The sequence below is a fragment of the Oryctolagus cuniculus genome, chromosome 17 (assembly GCF_051225735.1).
Source record: "Oryctolagus cuniculus isolate XC-2025 breed Fujian yellow rabbit chromosome 17, ASM5122573v1, whole genome shotgun sequence".
NCBI lineage: Eukaryota > Metazoa > Chordata > Mammalia > Lagomorpha > Leporidae > Oryctolagus > Oryctolagus cuniculus.
In genome coordinates this window covers 63,023,371-63,039,537 of record NC_142883.1, presented here as the reverse complement: position 1 = coordinate 63,039,537, position 16,167 = coordinate 63,023,371, and the positions used below count along the sequence as shown (strand labels likewise).

Genomic DNA, 16,167 nt, shown 5'->3' with positions numbered 1-16,167 from the left:
GGGACCCAGGTTCTTGGCCATCACCTGCTCCCTGCCAGGGTGTACGTTAGCAGGAAGACAGATCAGAAGTGCCTCCAATATGGGTTCACAGAGGCAGAGATGCAGGCCCAGAGGGGGCGTTCCTGAGGCCTCACAGCTGATGGGTGGCATAGAAAGGGATCGGGGCCGGGCCTGACCCACATGCCGTCTCTGCTTCCCCGAGCTGTGCTGCAGTCCAGTTGTGACACCTGCACCCTGCCCTGCCTGCTGAGCGGGCAGCCAGTCTCCCCGACGCATTCATTATTCAGCTCGCAGGGCTGGCTAGCTCCTGTTACAGACGGTGGGCCCCGGCACCTGCCCTGGCCACTCCCCTTGGCCCTTGTGCAGGACCCAGAGGGGGCCAAGGTCTCCCTCCAAGGTGCCTTGGGGAACTCTGGGCTCTGGAGACCTGGCCTCGCTCTGGGTCAAGTGCAGATGTGCAGGATGGCTTAGGGCCAGTGTCTTTCCCAGGGGACGCTCTAAAGACAAAAGCACCCCCCTCCACATACGCACCTCCTGCGCACGGTGGGCTGATGGGCCCGAGCTAGGTCAGCACCTCTGTTAACTACACTGATTCTAAGGCCAGGCCACCCCCCTCACCCTGCCCCATGCCCAGTGCCGGCCTCTGCAGCTTTCCCGTTCCGTAAACAACACCCACGCTTTCCACTGCTGCTTCAAGGTGAAACCCAAGGCGGCTTTAGAGGAGATGAATTATGGATCCGCCCTCTCGGATCCTGGTCCCAGCTCCCCACGCCTCTCTGGCCAGTCCTGGCTGCTCTAAGCCCCGGGGAGGCTGCGTGTCCAGCCGCAGAGCGGACAGGAGCAGGTCGTTCCCGTGTGTGTGAGTGTGTGTTTCCAAGTGTCTGAGCCAGGGACACCGGCTGCACGCCCGGTCGGGAGCCAGCAGCCACCATGGCGAAGGAGGAAGATGAGGAGAAGAAAGCCAAGAAAGGGAAGAAGGGGAAGAAAGCTCCGGAGCCGGAGAAACCCAAGCGGAGCCTGAAGGGGACCTCCCGGCTGTTCATGGGCTTCCGAGACCGCACGCCCAAGATCTCCAAGAAGGGGCAGTTCCGCAGCGCCTCTGCCTTCTTCTGGGGCCTGCACACCGGGCCGCAGAAGAAAAGGCGCAAGAAGCAGGCCCGCACCGTGCTCAAGTCCACGTCCAAGCTCATGACCCAGATGCGCATGGGCAAGAAGAAGCGGGCCATGAAGGGCAAGAAGCCGTCCTTCATGGTCATCCGCTTCCCGGGGCGCCGCGGCTACGGCCGCCTGCGGCCCCGCGCCCAGTCGCTCAGCAAGGCGTCCACCGCCATCAACTGGCTCACCAAGAAGTTCCTGTTGAAGAAGGCAGAGGAGGCGGGCAGCGAGCGCGCCACGGTGGACGCGTGGCTGCAGCGCTCCGGCTCCCGCGTGGGCTCCCGCAAGCTGCCTTTCCCCTCGGGCGCCGAGATCCTGCGGCCCGGAGGCCGGCTCCGCAGGTTCCCTCGCAGCCACAGCATCTACTCCTCGGGCGAGCCCGTGGGCTTCCTGCCCTTCGAGGACGAAGCCCCCTTCCGGCACTCGGGCTCCCGCAGGTCGCTGTACGGCCTCGAGGGCTTCCAAGACCTGGGCGAGTATTACGACTACCACCGCGAGGGCGATGACTACTACGACCAGCAGTCGCTCTACCAGTACGAGGAGCGGGAGCCCTACTTGGCGGGCCACGCCTGGCCACCTGCTGGCTACCACCCCTACGGGTACCCGCCGGAGGACCCCTACGGCTACTACCACCACCCCGACTACTACTACTACGGCGGCGACGCCTTCGACCCCGGGTACCCCTACGGCTACCCCTACAGCTACGGCTACGGCTACGAGGACTATGCGCCCCCGTACGCGCCCCCGGCGGGGTACTCCTCACCTTATAGCTTCCTGGATGCGTACGAGGGCCAGGTGGACCCCTACGGCTACTACCTGGATCCCTACGCGCCTTACGACTCGCCCTACCTGCCCTACGACCTGCCCTACGACACTCCCTACCACCTGCCCTACCTCGACCCCTACGGGGCCCCCTACACGCTCCCCTATGCCGAAGGCGACTACGGCGGCGGTGGCGACGAGGCCATCTACCCTCCCGGAGCGCCCTACCTTTATCCGGAAGAGCCGGCCTTCATGTACCCCTGGGTGCCGCCACCCATCCCCTCGCCGCACAACCCCTACGCGCACCCCATGGATGACATCGCGGAGCTGGAGGAGGAGCCGGAGGAGGCGGCGGGCAGCGGGCGGCAGGGCGGCACCTCCTTCCGCCTGCCCAGCGCCGCCTTCTTCGAGCAGCAGGGCATGGACAAGCCGGCCAGGTCCAAGCTGTCCCTCATCCGCAAGTTCCGCCTCTTCCCGCGGCCCCAGGTCAAGCTCTTCGGGAAAGAGAAGTTGGAGGTGCCCCTGCCGCCCTCCCTGGACATCCCCCTACCCCTGGGGGACGCGGACGAGGAGGAAGAGGAGGAGGAGGAGGATGTGGCCCCATTGCCCTATGCCCACCCTTACTGGGGCTTCCTCACGCCGCGCCAGCGCAACCTGCAGCGCGCGCTGTCGGCCTTCGGCGCTCGCCGGGGCCTGGGCTTCGGCCCGGACCTGGGCCGCCCCGCGCCGCGCCCGGCCACCTCGCTGGCCAGGTTCCTCAAAAAGACGCTGTCGGAGAAGCAGCCCCTGCCGCGGCGGCTCAGGGGCAGCCAGAAGGCGCGGGCCGGGGCTCCGGCAGTCAGGGAGGCGGCCTACAAGCGCTTTGGCTACAAGCTGGCGGGCATGGACCCCGAGCGGCCCAACACGCCCATCGTGCTGAGGCGGGCGCAGCCGCTGGCGCGCAACAACAACAACTCGCACCGGCCGCCCTCGCCCCCGGCGCCACCCCGCGCCCTCGCGCACTGGAGCGCGCCCTTGGGCCCCGCGCGGCCGCCCAGCCCCGGCCCGCCGCCCTGCTCCCCGGTGCTCTCGCCCTACGGCTCGCTCCGCCGGCACCCGCCGCCCTGGGCCGCGCCCGCTCACGTGCCCCCGGGCGCGCAGGCCGGCTGGTGGGCCTTCGTGGAGCCCCCGCCCGTGGGCCCGGAGGCGCCGCCCGACCTCAGGGCGTTCGCGGGGCCCCGGCCTTCGTTCAGAGGCTCCCGCCACCGCCGAGGCGCGGCCTTCGGCTTCCCCGGGGCCTCCCCACAGGCGTCGCGCAGGGCCTGGACGCCCCTGCCCTCACCCCAGCCCTCGCTGAGGAACCTGCCGGGCCCCGGGTATCGCTCGCCTCTGGGGCCCCTGTCCCCCCAGCTGTCTTTCCGCCGAGGCCCCTTCCAGCCGCCCTTCCCGCCCCCGCCCCGGCGGCCCCGCTCCCTGCGCGAGCCCCCAGCCCCGCGCCGGGCCTCCGGGCGCCCGGGCCCACCGCGCTCGCCGGCCCTGGGCTCGCCGCGGCCGGCCTCGCCGCCGCCTCTGCGGGGCCCGCGGCGCCGATCTCTCGACCTCCCCTCGCGCCTCCCGCACTCGTGGCGGCGGCTCAGCGAGCCGCCCACCCGGGCCGTCAAGCCCCGGGTCCGCACGGCCTTCCACCCGCCGCCACCAGGGCCAGGGGGCTGGCGCGCCGCCGCCGCCGCCGGAGAGAGCCAGCAAGAACCCGAGGATTCGGAGACGCCCTGGACGGTGCCCCCGCTGGCCCCCAGCTGGGACGTGGACATGCCTCCCACCCAGCGCCCACCTTCCCCGTGGCCAGGAGGGGCCGGCAGCCTCCGAGGCTTTTCCAGGCCACCCCCTGTGCCGGAAAACCGCTTCCTCCAACACCTGGGCCCTGTGCCGGCCCCCGGTGCCCAGACTGAGAACCCAGCCTCTGACCCCGCCCATGTTTTCGTGGGCAGACACCACGACCCCGGGCCTGGACAGCTCACCAAATCGGCCAGCCCTAGTCCTGAGAAGCCGGAAGAAGAAGCCGCCCCAGGGCACCCCCAGCCACCAGCAGAGCCGGAACCCCTGACACCGGCACCCTCCAAGGATGTATTCCCGGAGCAGAAGGCATTAAGGCCCAGCCTGTCCTACCCACTGGCCTCAGGAGATCAGACGAGAGCCACATGGCCCCCGTGGCGCCGCTGGAGGACCCTGCCTCGAGCCCCGGCTCCCTTGGCGCCCACCGGGGCCCCTGCGCCCCTGCCCAAAGGCGGTGAGAGGCGCCAGGCTGGACGTTTTGCTGTGGTCATGCCTCAGGTGCAGAAGCTGAACGCCTTCCAGCACATTGGGTCTGGTACCAGCCAGCCAGCCCAGGACCCCAAGCCCAGCCCCAAGCCTCCAGCCTGGAGTCTGCGCTGGTCCCACCTCTGGCTGCCAGCAAATGCCCACCGTGCCTGGCCACGGGCACACACCCACCCCCAGTCCTGCCGCCCGGGCCTCAGGGCCATCTGCTTGTCCCTCAGAGGCCCCTGGGAAGCGGTTGACCCCACAAGTTGCCGGAACAAGGTATGGGGGCATAGGTCAGAGGGCGGGCTTGGGAGCGCTGGCCCGAGGAGTCCTGTGCAAGCTTAGTGAGCTGCTGGCCTCTGTTTGTGCCTTAGTCTTTCCATCTCTAAATTGGGGAGAGTATCCTCAGCCTCCCAGAGCTGCCCGGAAGGTTAAGGTGGGGGACGCCCAGCCCAGGACAGAGGTGTGCAAAATTGCACCCAGGTTGCTTTTGGGGAAGGGATCTTTGAAGGAGCACTGGGCTCTAGAGGTTGGGCCACGCCCAGTGCAAAATCCACATTCATGCTGTTCTCTTGACCTCCAAACTGGAGTCCTCCCTCCCCCCACTTTATAATCCCCTGGGGTGCAGGATTCTGTACTAAGCAAACATAAGGGGCTCAGGACACAAGCTTTGGGCTGGGGAAACAGGCCCAGCCATCACCCCATGGCTATGCAGGGCAGGCAGCCTTATTGAGGGGTGCCCAGCCCATGCCTGGCTGCCACACTCGTGGCGGAACGTGAGCCCCATGCTAGGTGGCCCTTGGCGGAGGCGGGTGGTCACTGGAGCCTCCCCCGGGACGCCCAGGGTGGGCGGGGCAAGCAGGGGCAGCAGGTGCCTCTCCGCCTCCGCAGACGGTACCCGGTGGAGCGGGCAGCCAGCCGGGCCTGGCAATGGCGACTGGGGCGGCCTGGCTGCTGGGGGGGCCCTGGCCGCGGCGGCGGGTACCCCGTGCCGTGTGGGCTGCGGCGTTGCGGGAGCGGGCCGCGGGGCGCCCGGGGGTGAGAGGCAAGGATGCCTGGGCCCTCCTCACCCTGGAATACGTGAGTGGCTGAATTATTCAGGGTCTGTGGCCGCTGGCGAGCACGTGGGCAGGTGGGTGGGCCCGAGGCCAGGGCTGAAAGGGTGATACTTGCCGTGGCCTACTTAGCAGCCTGGCGGCGGGCACACGGCATGTGGGGCTCCCTCCTGGTGTCTCCTTTCTGTGCCTGCTCAGTCACACGGATCCCAGGCAGGCCTGCATGCCCTCGTGTGTGTGGGAGTGAATGCTAGGGCCAAATGAAGAAAGTGTGTGTGTTGTGAGCACCAGGGCCTGAGCCGATGTGGTTTTCGTGGGGGCTGGGGTCATTGGCCCACCCTCTGCATGCAACCCAAAGGTGGAATGCAGACTTCTATCGTCCAGTGCACCCCCCCCCCAGGGTGAGGAGGGCCCCCTGCTATGCGTCCCCACACGTGCCAAGTAGGCCTTGAGAGTATATGCTGCCGCCTGGGACCACAGGTCTCCTGAAAAACCAGGAGTAGCATGGGAGTTGTGTGAGCTGCAGGCGCCCTTGTATGGGGGTCTGCACGTGGGTATTCACACATTTGCCCAAGGCTGGGCACAGGTGTATGGTCCTGAGATGGTCTCTGTCCCTGCCCTCACGGAGGCCCCATATGTCAGGACACCTGTGTCCACGGAGCCATCACACCCGCCAACACGCAGGGTCTGCAGGGAAGCAATGCTGGGAGAGCTGAGGTTGGGGGGGAGCAGGTGCATGGGAGGGGCAGGTGCATGGGAGGGGCAGGTGCAACCTGGAACACTGGCGAGCTCACAGGAGCACCAAGTCCCTGGGCATGTATGGGTAAGAGTTTTGTGCACTCCCTAAGCACCATAGTCTTCCAAGGCAGGGAGACCTTGCAGGACCCACCAGGCTGGCCCGTGGAGGGTCCTCTTCCTGACAATAGTAGCAGGGTCCCAGGTGTGTCTGGGCCGGAGCCTGCCCGTGAGGTGCACACACACACACCCACAACTCTGCCTCACGCAGATGCACTCCATTCGCAACCTGCCCTCCGTGCGGTCCCGTGAGCAGCACAGCGAGGATGGCGTGGAGGACATGACACAGCTGGAGTGAGTGGGAGAGGCTGGGTGTGGTCCCCAGTGGGAGGGCGGTGCGGTGGGGTGCGGGGGAACCCACACTCTCAGCCTGAGCCCCTGCTCCCCCCTCCCGGAATCTTTTGAGACTTTTCTCCTACCTGCCGTGTGCACTAGGCCTTGAGTTGGCATCCTGGCCTTGCCCAAACTCACCAACCGGGGACCTTGGGTCCCAGCCTGCACCTGACTTCTCCTCTACAAGGTGGGGGTGGGGGCGGGGTGGAGACACCCAGAACTGTGAGGCGACACTGCCTTCAAAGAGCGTCCCCCAGGCCTGTGGTGAGGTGGGTGTGATGCTTATCGTACCCATTAGACACATGAAGAAACGCCAGGCAGAGAGGTGAAGTAGCTTGCCCAAGGCCTCACAGCTCCCTGATGTCAGAGACAGGACTTTTTTTTTTTTTTTAAGATTTATTTGAGAGAGACACAGAGAGGTCTTCCATCCACTAGTTCACTCCCCAGTTGGCTGCAACAGCCAGAGATGGGCCAATCCAAAGCCAGGAGCCAGGAGCTTCTTCTGCGTCTCCCACATGGGTGCAGGGGCCCAACGACTTGGGCCACCTTCTACTGCTTTCCCAGGCCACAGCAGAGAGCTGGGTGGGAAGAGGAGAAGCTGTTGCTGGTGCCGCACCTCCACCTGTGGTGCCGGCACACCGGGTTCTAGTCCCGGTCAGGGCGCCGGATTCTTTCCCAGTTGCCCCTCTTCCAGGCCAGCTCTCTGCTGTGGCCCAGGAGTGCAGTGGAGGATGGCCCAAGTGCTTGGGCCCTGCACCCCATGGGAGACCAGGAGAAGCACCTGGCTCCTGGCTTCGGATCAGCGCGGTGCACCGGCCGCAGCACGCCGGCCACGGCGGCCATTGGAGGTTGAACCAATGGCAAAGGAAGACCTTTCTCTCTCTCTCTCTCTCTCTCTCTCTCTCTCTTTCTCACTGTCCACTCTGCCTGTCAAAAAAAAAAAAAGAGGAGGAGCAGCTGGGACTCAAACCAGCACCCATATGGGATGCCAGCACTGTAGGCAGAGACTTAACCTACTACGCCACCCCCCACCCCCCGAGACAAGTGTCTTGAACTCAGGCCTAACCAAAAAAGCATTGCACCGAGTGGGGAGGGGTCCGGCTTAGCTGCTGATCGCCCCTCTCCACGCCCTTTCAGAGACCTCCAGGAGAACACCGTGCTGTCCAACCTCAAGACCAGATTTGAACGGAACCTCATCTACGTAGGTCTCGGGTCTGGCAGGGCCTGGGTCTGCTGGGCGGCTGCCTCCTGGGCTCCGGTGGGAAGCCCCAGACCGGTGGCCTGAGGTTTGGGCTCTGGGGTTTCTGGTGTGTGTGACAGCCTGAACCTCTCAAATGTGTAGCATCAAGTGCTGGGTGCCAGAGGCCCAGACCTGCAGGCAGGAAGCAGAAATGTGTCCCTCCCCCTGATCCCCCAGCCCCGTGCACCCTGGGGCCCCAACCCATGGAGCTCGCAGAGTCCCCAAATTGGTGCACTTGGGTCTCAGAGTACGGGTAGCCCGAGGGGCGTTCCTAGAGTGTCAGGACAGCGGCCCAGGGCCACCGTATGGAAAGCCTTCTGGGGACCCTCTGGGTTCCCCTAGCTCTGCTCGCTCTGGTCTGGCCCCGTCCCCAGGCAGAAGCCTTGGCCTGACCGTGAGTAAATGAAGCTGGCAGCCCAGGGGCAGGATCATGGCTGTGGGCACCAGGGGAGGACCGTGGGGTGCTGTGGTGCTGAGGCCACCGTGTCCCCGCAGACATACATCGGCAGCATCCTGGTGTCGGTGAACCCCTACCGGATGTTTGGGATCTACGGGCCGGAGCAGGTGCAGCAGTACAGCGGGCGGGCCCTGGGAGAGAATCCTCCGTGAGTATCTGCGCTCCGGGTTCTTCTCTGAGCTCGGCGGAACCCTGGCTGCTGCTCAGCCCGGCGGTGTCTTCCCCAGGCCTGGCCGCAGCCCTGTCTGGAGGCCACAGCGGCCCAGAGCAGGATGGCCATGGGAACACTTCCCTACAAAGGGGTTGCGGGGTTGATGGACTTGGCTGCCCGGCTGGGCGGAGAAACCCGCCGCCCCCCCCACACCCCGCCCCCAGCCCCTGGGACTTTGAGACAGGCGCCAGGCCCAGGGGTAACGGGAAGCCTGTCTCCCCAGGCACCTCTTTGCCATTGCAAACCTCGCCTTCGCCAAAATGCTTGATGCCAAACAGAACCAGTGTATCATTATCAGGTGAGCTGGTGTAAATGGGGCCCCCCGTAGGCGGCACCTGCGGCCCTCGTTCTCCTACTTCATGGCGGGGTCGGGCCCACCGTGGTAGCTGGAGGCTGAGCCTACCCTTCTGCCCGGCCAGCGGGGAGAGCGGCTCTGGTAAAACCGAGGCCACGAAGCTGATTCTTCGCTACCTGGCCGCCATGAACCAGAAGCGGGACATCATGCAGCAGGTGCGTCTGTCTGTCCATCCCTCCCGGCTGGCTTGTCTCCCTGGGAGCCTCCCCTGAGCACCCCCGCCCCCACCCGGAGGAGGCTGAGTTGCAACAGATGGATCGCGACCTTGCCTAGGGCTGCCCGTCCTGCTGCTGTCCCCAGAGAAGCACCCGTGCTTCCTGAACAGGGCCCCAGCTCGCCCAGGCCACTCGTCCCGTCCGCTCCCCCACCTGTCCCTGCCTTCTGGCCCCTGGATGCTGTGGTGTTAAAAGAGGTGGGGGAGGCCGGCGCCGCGGCTCACTAGGCTAATCCTCCGCCTTGCGGCGCCGGCACACTGGGTTCTAGTCCCATGGGAGACCAGGAGAAGCACCTGGCTCCTGCCATCGGATCAGCGCGGTGTACCGGCCACAGCACGCCGGCCGTGACAGCCATTGGAGGGTGAACCAACGACAAAGGAAGACCTTTCTCTCTGTCTCTCTCACTGTCCACTCTGCCTGTCAAAAAAAAAAAAAAAAAAAAAAAGAAAGAAAAAAGAAAAAAAAAAGAGGTGGGGGAGGCAGTAGATGCCAGAGTGGGGGTGCATCGGAGGACTCGAGGCCAGGGCCTGTGTGGGGTTGGAGGTTTACTGAGGACCTGCTGTGCGCCAGGCTGGGCACTGGGGAGGAGACGGCAGTGACTCAGAAATCCACCCCCTGTTAGTAATGGCATTCCAGTGGGAGGAACTTGTGAAAGCACCTACTGTGAAAACACGATCACGAGTGTCAAAGTTGTTTGCACCCACATTTATCTTTCAATTCCATGTTCCACAGACCTTTTTTAAAAAATTTGTTAATTATTTGAGAGGCAGGGTTAGAGAGAGAGAAGGAAAGACAGAGAAGTCTTCCATCCGCTGGTTCACTACCCAAATGGCTGCAATGGCTGGGGCTGGCCCAGGCTGAAGCCAGGAGCCAGGAGCCAGGAGCTTCTTCCGGGTCTCCCACGCAGGTGCAGGGGCCCAAGGACTTGGGCCATCTTCCACTGCTTTCCCAGGCCATAGCAGAGAGCTGGATTGGAAGTGGAGCAGGCGGGTCTCGAACCGGTGCCCATATGGGATGCCAGCACTTCAGGCGGTGGCTTTACCAGCTACGCCACAGCGCCCTGCCCTTTCCACAGACTGTGGAAGCCCCCTTATCTGTGTGTGAAAGGGTGGAAGGTTGAGTAGAAAAGTGTGGGGAGGAGAGAGGGGGCATGTTGGGTGTGTAATTGTAAGTATGGCGGTCAGGGCAGGCCGCACTGGGAAGGCAAGGGACGTGGGCTCAGGGATGGAGAAGCGCAGAGCCGGAGAGAAGAGGGTTATGTGTGAGTCAGCCCAGGGCACCGGGGAGCAGCAGAGAGGCAGCGCGTGGCCAGCAAAGAAGCCAGCCAGCGAGCATCTTAGCAGGCTGGTCCCTGTGGGGAGTGGGTCAACCCAAGCTGCACCCTCGGGAGCCCAGCCTGGGACTGCCATCCTGGGCCCCCTGACAGCCAACTAGACGATGGCTTTGCTCTTAAGCGGTTCTCCAAGCCTTTCAGATCAGACTTCTAGAAGGACTGGCACGGTAGACAGGGAAAGAAGTAGGTGCCCCTCCAGCACCTGCCGTGTGCCAGGGCCTCCGGTTACGTCATCAGCAGAGCTCACCACCGCCCTGGGAGCAGGTGCATGGTGCCCGTCTGCAGGTGGGGAGCTGTGGCCTCAGAGAGGAGGTGACCTGCCTAGTGTCCCTTCAGGGCAGGGGGGTGGCAGAGCTGGGGTTTGCAGTCCATGGCCTAGCGTTGTCATGGAGCGTGGGGTGGGAGGAGTTGAGGGCTGGGCCTGGGGCTGGGGATGCCTGTGCCGGGCACACGACAGATCTGAGGATGTGCCCGCCAGCTGTGATGGCCGCGGGGCTCCCTTCCTAGCCAAGACCCCGCCCTTGCTCATAACCATCCAGCCATTTACATGGAGGCTAGTTTTAGGCAACGCTGGACGGACGCGGGTCTTGAAACAATGGCCCTTGTCTTTGCTCCACCCTCCCATGCGTGTGGGCATCTTCAGTATCCACCCCCCCCAAACATTTCATAGCTCCCTCTCATTGGACAGGCCTTGGTCAAGTGTTCTCACTGGAGCCAATCATGGAGCACTGCGATTAGCATGCTATGCCTGGATTGGCTGAGGCCTGGGCCGTGGGCTCCACCCCTCTGATGTTTATCTCCTCTGGACAGGAGGCCTCTCTCCCCAGCCCCTGGCTTTATGCTCTGCCCTGTGCTGGCCCCAGGGGCACAGGAGCAGCGGACGCACCATCTGGCGCCCTCAAGGGCGTCCCAGACCAAAGAGTAATGCAGGGCACTCCCTGAGCAACCGCAGGGCAGCCCCTGTTCCCCTCGGCCTCAGTCTACTCTGCTATGCAATGGGCACAGCGGAGCTGTGACAGATGCAGGGGGCTGGTGCCCTGCTGGGGAATCCAGGTTACAGTTCTTTTTGCTAAGATTGATTTATGTATTTGAAAGGCAGAATTAGGGAGAGACAGAGAGGTCTTCCATCTACTGGTTCACTCCCCAAATGGCAGCAACAGCCAGGGCTGGGCCAGGTGCAAACCAGGAGCCAGGAGCTTCTTCCAGGTTTCCCACATGGGTGCAGGGGCCCCAAGTACTCGGGCCATCCTCCACTGCTTTCCCAGGCCATAGCAGAGAGCTGGATCAGAAGTGGAGCAGCTGGGACTCGAACCGGTGTCCACATGGAATGCTGGCGCTGTGGGCGGCGGCTTAACCTTTGTACCACAGTTCACAAAGAAATAACAGCTGGAGGAAACATGGCACACACACACACACACACGGGATACGCTTGGCTCGCCACTGTCGGGGATACCGCTGTCTGGGATGCTGGGGTCCCTGGGCACGCACCTAAGTCTCAGCTTCCTAGTCTACAAAGCAGAAGCCATATAACACCAGCCTTGGAGGATGGTTGAGGAGGACGTAACGGGGCTGTGTGTCCGGCCATGGGACGTGCTCGTGCGGGGTGGCTGCTCTAATGGGCAATGCTATTTCTCTCTCCATCCTTTCAGGAAGGGTTCTTAGAGGCTGCGCCGTGCACGGGGGCCTGAGCGCACGCTGAGGGCTGCTCAGACGGGCACGGCACCAGGATACTGCTGACATTCCAGTCGGGGAGACAGATGACACCCAAAGAGACAGACCGGGAAACAGGAGAGGGTGCGAGGGTGCTGGGGGCCACAGTAGGGATGAGGCCCCCCTGGAGGAGGCGCCTGAGAGCAGCAATTGTGTTTTTTTTTTTTTTTTTTTTTTGACAGGCAGAGTGGACAGTGAGAGAGAGAGACAGAGAGAAAGGTCTTCCTTTTGCCGTTGGTTCACCCTCCAATGGCCGCCGCTGCAGCCGGCGCACCGCGCTGATCCTGGCAGGAGCCAGGAGCCAGGTGCTTTTCCTGGTCTCCCATGGGGTGCAGGGCCCAAGCACCTGGGCCATCCTCCACTGCACTCCCTGGCCATAGCAGAGAGCTGGCCTGGAAGAGGGGTGACCGGGACAGAATCCGGCGCCCCAACCGGGACTAGAACCCGGTGTGCCGGCGCCGCAAGGTGGAGGATTAGCCTATTGAGCCACGGCGCCGGCCAGCAATTGTGTTTTTAATTAATTTATTTGAAAGTCAGAGTTACACAGAGAAGGAGGGAGAGAGAGAGAGAGAGAAAGAGAGAGAGGTCTTCCATCCGCTGGTCCACTCCCCAATTGGCCACAACAGCCGGCGCTGTGCTGATTCGAAGCCAGGGGCCAGGAGCTTCCTCTGGGTCTCCCACGTGGGTGCAGGGGCCCAAGGACTTGGGCCATCTTCCTCTACCTTCCCAGGCCATAGCAGAGAGCTGGATCAGAAGTGGAGCAGCTGGGACTCGAACCGCCACCCATATAGGATGCCTGCATTGCAGGCAGGGGCCTTACCCGCTACACCACAGTGCCAGCCCCTAGCAGCAGTTTCTAGGCAGAGGGAGTGGCAGGTGCAAATGTCCAGAGGCAGGGCAGGGCTAGGTGTCAAGGGAGCAGCTAGGAGGGCTGCACAGCACAGGGGAAGCACTGGGGTTGGGCTGGGGGGAGCCCTGGTGAGGACGGGAGTGGGCGGGGAGCCTGGCCTCACGTGGCTTCTCAAAGGACCCCTCTGTTGGCCGCATTGAGGGCACAAAGGCAGGGTTGGGGCAGAGGCTCAGGGGGCCCAGGGCACCAGTGGCTGGTGGTGGCCGTGGGCAGGTGGAGAAGTCTGCCGTCCCCTAGCCCAGACTCCTGGGGTCTCTGAAGGTCATGGGTTCACACCTCGGGGGCCCAGAGAGGTCTGCCAGTCCCCTGGGAGAGACGGCCGGGTTCTGGTGGTGACTGGCTTTTCTTGTCTCTCCTCCCTCCCTGTGCTCCTGAAGATAAAGGTAAAGACCGTGTGTGTGTGCGCGCGCACTCCTGGCTGGGCAGCGAGAGACATCCCCAGACCTGTGCTGGGTCTCAGCTGTGAGGAGCCCGTGGCGGGGGGTGGGAATGGCACTGCACAGGGAGTGGAAGGGGCTTGTGGTTTGAGAACCAGGCAGCATGGCGGTGGGATGGGAGGGGGTGCACTAGGGAGACCCCGAGAATCTCCAGCTCACAAAGGAGGGTCCCTGTGTCTGAGCATGCCCAGCTAAGCCCCCCCATCCAGAACAGCGCCCAGCCCCAACACACACCCGCCTCTCCTCTGGGGCTCAGATCCTGGAGGCCACGCCCCTCCTGGAGTCCTTCGGGAACGCCAAAACCGTCAGGAACGACAACTCCAGCCGCTTCGGGAAGTTCGTGGAGATCTTTCTGGAAGGGTGAGTGGGGCCTGTGCGGGGGCTCCCTCGCGCCCCTCCTCCCACGCACCACCCCGGGAGCTGACTCTGCCCCCTCCCCCGCACCAGGGGCGTGATCTCCGGTGCCATAACCTCCCAGTACCTGCTGGAGAAGTCCAGGATTGTATTTCAGGTGGGCCGTCCTCTCCCCGGGCCCGCGGGCTGGGGGCGGGGCGCAGCGCAGACACTCAGAGCCTGGCGCCTGGTGGGGCTAAACTGATGTCAAATCAGTGAAGAGATGTGGCCATACGTGTGCACATGCGTGTCAACATGTGCACATGCACCCGTGGCCTCACCACCTCCCCCCCCAACACCATCCTACAGTAATGTTGGCTCCTCCCTGTCCCGGACCACAGCAGGCACGCTCCTGCCCCAGGGCCTTTGCACCTGCCGTGCCTTCCCCTTGGAGCACTTGTATCCCCCGGATCCCTGCACTGCCACACCCCCTGCCCGCCTCCTGCAGTGGCCCCCTGCTCAGCCCCTTTCTACTCCACCGGGATCCCCACGCCTGTCACTGCTGCATTTCTGTGTAGACGCTTTCTCCGTCTGAAACATCTTGCCTTTGTAATCAGTGGTTTGCTGGAGCATCTGTCTCCCCAGCTAGCAGATCGAGATCCGTGATTCCAAGGGGTTCTGTTGGCTTTGTTCCCAAGGGCCTGGGACACGGCCCCATGCACAGCCCCCTCTCTCCCTTACCAGGGCTCCTCCATGTCCAGCCCTAGCCCCAGCCCCATCTGGGCCGGGCTGGGAGCCTTGCCCGTGACACAGGTGCAGGTATCGCCTGCAAGCCTTGGTGTGCCTGTGTGTGTGTAGTGCGGGGTGGGGGGCACCGAGGCAGGCGCCTCCTCTCTCTGCACCCCGCCCCGTTCTGCAGGCCAAAAACGAGAGGAATTACCACATCTTCTACGAGCTGCTGGCGGGGCTGCCCGCCCAGCTCCGGCAGGCTTTCAGCCTGCAGGAGGCGGAGACCTACTACTACCTGAACCAGGTGAGCGCCAGCAGGTGCGGGAGGGCCCCGGGCCCCGCCCCAGGCCGCTGACCCCCACCGGCCCCTCCAGGGCGGGAACTGTGAGATTTCGGGGAAGAGCGACGCCGAGGACTTCCGCCGGCTCCTGGCCGCCATGGAGGTGCTGGGCTTCAGCGCCGAGGACCAGGACAGCATCTTCCGCATCCTGGCTTCCATCCTGCACCTGGGCAATGTCTACTTCGAGAAGTACGAGGTGCGGGCACGGGACCCCCAGACACGGGCTGGCTTTGTGGAGCCGGGTGCACCTGCCGTTTGTCTGCCTCGGGGGTCGCCCTCTTCACTGGTCTCCTGTCCTGCGTTTCTTCTCCTTTAGGGGTTGGTCATTCACTTTCCACAAATCTCTCTCTCTCTCAAATGATACCGGGTGCCGGGGGGGGGGGCAGTGCTCTGGCACAGGGGGCGAAACCACCCCCTGAGACACCGGCATCCCATAGGAGCGCCGGTTCCAGTTCCGGCTGCTCCACTTCCGATCCAGCTCCCTGCGAATGCACCTGGCAAAGCAGCCTAAGACGGCCCAAGTGCTTGGGCCCCTGCCAGCCATGTGGGAGACCCAGATGGAGCTGCTGGCTCCTGGCCCAGCCCTGACTGTTGAGTCGTGGCCATCTGGGGAGTGAACCACCAGATGGAAGACCTCTCTCTCTCCCTCTCTCTCTCTCTCTCTCTCTCTCTCTCCCTGCCTCCCTCCCTCCCTCCCCCTCCCTCCTCCTCTCCCTCCCCCCCCCACCTCTCACACCCGTGCTGCTGGTGGCTGTCACTCAGACGGACGCCCAGGAGGTGGCCTCCGTGGTGAGCGCCCGGGAGATCCAGGTGGTGGCGGAGCTGCTCCAGATCTCCCCCGAGGGCCTGCAGAAGGCCATCACCTTCAAAGTGACCGTGAGTCTGCACTTGCCGGGACGCGAACACAGTGCCCTGCCAGGGCCCAGCCCCTGCCGCCCCCTCCTCCTCCCTCTGCTCTGTCCACCTGCTGGGCCGGGCCTGACCTCCCAAGATGCAGGCCTTAGCGTAGGCTGTTCCCTGTGCCTGGATGGCACTTCCTGTCTTCACGCTTACTCCTCCTTCAGGTCCCAGTACTGCGACCCCTCCTCCAGGAAGCCTTCCCAGATGCCTGGCTGGGCCGGCGTCTCCTCTAGGGTTTTCACAACCTTCCGCCTTCCCAGGGCCAATCCGCTGTGGTGTTACCTGTCAGCTTATGCCGCTGTCTCCCCCATTAGACCAGCACACCAGGCAGAGGAGGGAGGAGGGGTCCTCTCCAGCCTCTGGCCAACTGTGTGCCTGAGACCTCCCTACCCCATGCACCCTGGTGCCTTCATCCCCCGAGGGCTCCCTGGAGGTGGTGGCCAGCCCGCTCTCCCTCCATGCCCCTGTCGCACCCTAGGAGACGATGCGGGAGAAGATCTTCACGCCCCTGACCGTGGAGAGCGCCGTAGATGCCAGGTGAGGTCACACCCCTCCCTGCGGACCCCCCCCAGGCCCCCAGGGCCGCCCCCACCCCGCTGCCGTGCCCCGCCCAGCCC

The 16,167-nt window shown here is 64.1% G+C and overlaps 1 protein-coding gene and 1 long non-coding RNA gene across 3 annotated transcripts in view; one reads left to right on the top strand and one right to left on the bottom strand.

Moving 5' to 3' along the window:
- Window positions 1-930: 930 nt before the first annotated feature.
- MYO15A (myosin XVA) overlaps window positions 931-16,167 on the top strand; it is a 46,819-nt gene continuing 31,582 nt past the window's right edge. The window contains exons 1-13 of the mRNA XM_070060056.2: window positions 931-4,476; window positions 6,259-6,341; window positions 7,518-7,581; window positions 8,116-8,225; window positions 8,512-8,586; window positions 8,708-8,798; window positions 13,189-13,194; window positions 13,505-13,608; window positions 13,696-13,759; window positions 14,501-14,614; window positions 14,685-14,846; window positions 15,413-15,526; window positions 16,029-16,087. Coding sequence (XP_069916157.1) covers window positions 931-4,476; window positions 6,259-6,341; window positions 7,518-7,581; window positions 8,116-8,225; window positions 8,512-8,586; window positions 8,708-8,798; window positions 13,189-13,194; window positions 13,505-13,608; window positions 13,696-13,759; window positions 14,501-14,614; window positions 14,685-14,846; window positions 15,413-15,526; window positions 16,029-16,087 — 4,592 coding nt within the window. The remainder of the gene's footprint in view (window positions 4,477-6,258; window positions 6,342-7,517; window positions 7,582-8,115; window positions 8,226-8,511; window positions 8,587-8,707; window positions 8,799-13,188; window positions 13,195-13,504; window positions 13,609-13,695; window positions 13,760-14,500; window positions 14,615-14,684; window positions 14,847-15,412; window positions 15,527-16,028; window positions 16,088-16,167) is intronic.
- Window positions 12,407-13,843, bottom strand: LOC149121286 (uncharacterized). Of its 2 annotated transcripts, none has more exons than XR_016223720.1 (3): window positions 13,730-13,843; window positions 13,483-13,600; window positions 12,407-12,645 (listed from the first exon to the last, which is right to left on the bottom strand). It is a non-coding gene; the product is annotated as an uncharacterized LOC149121286 (long non-coding RNA). The 2 variants fall into 2 exon arrangements; XR_016223721.1 differs by having other exon boundaries at window positions 12,407-12,623.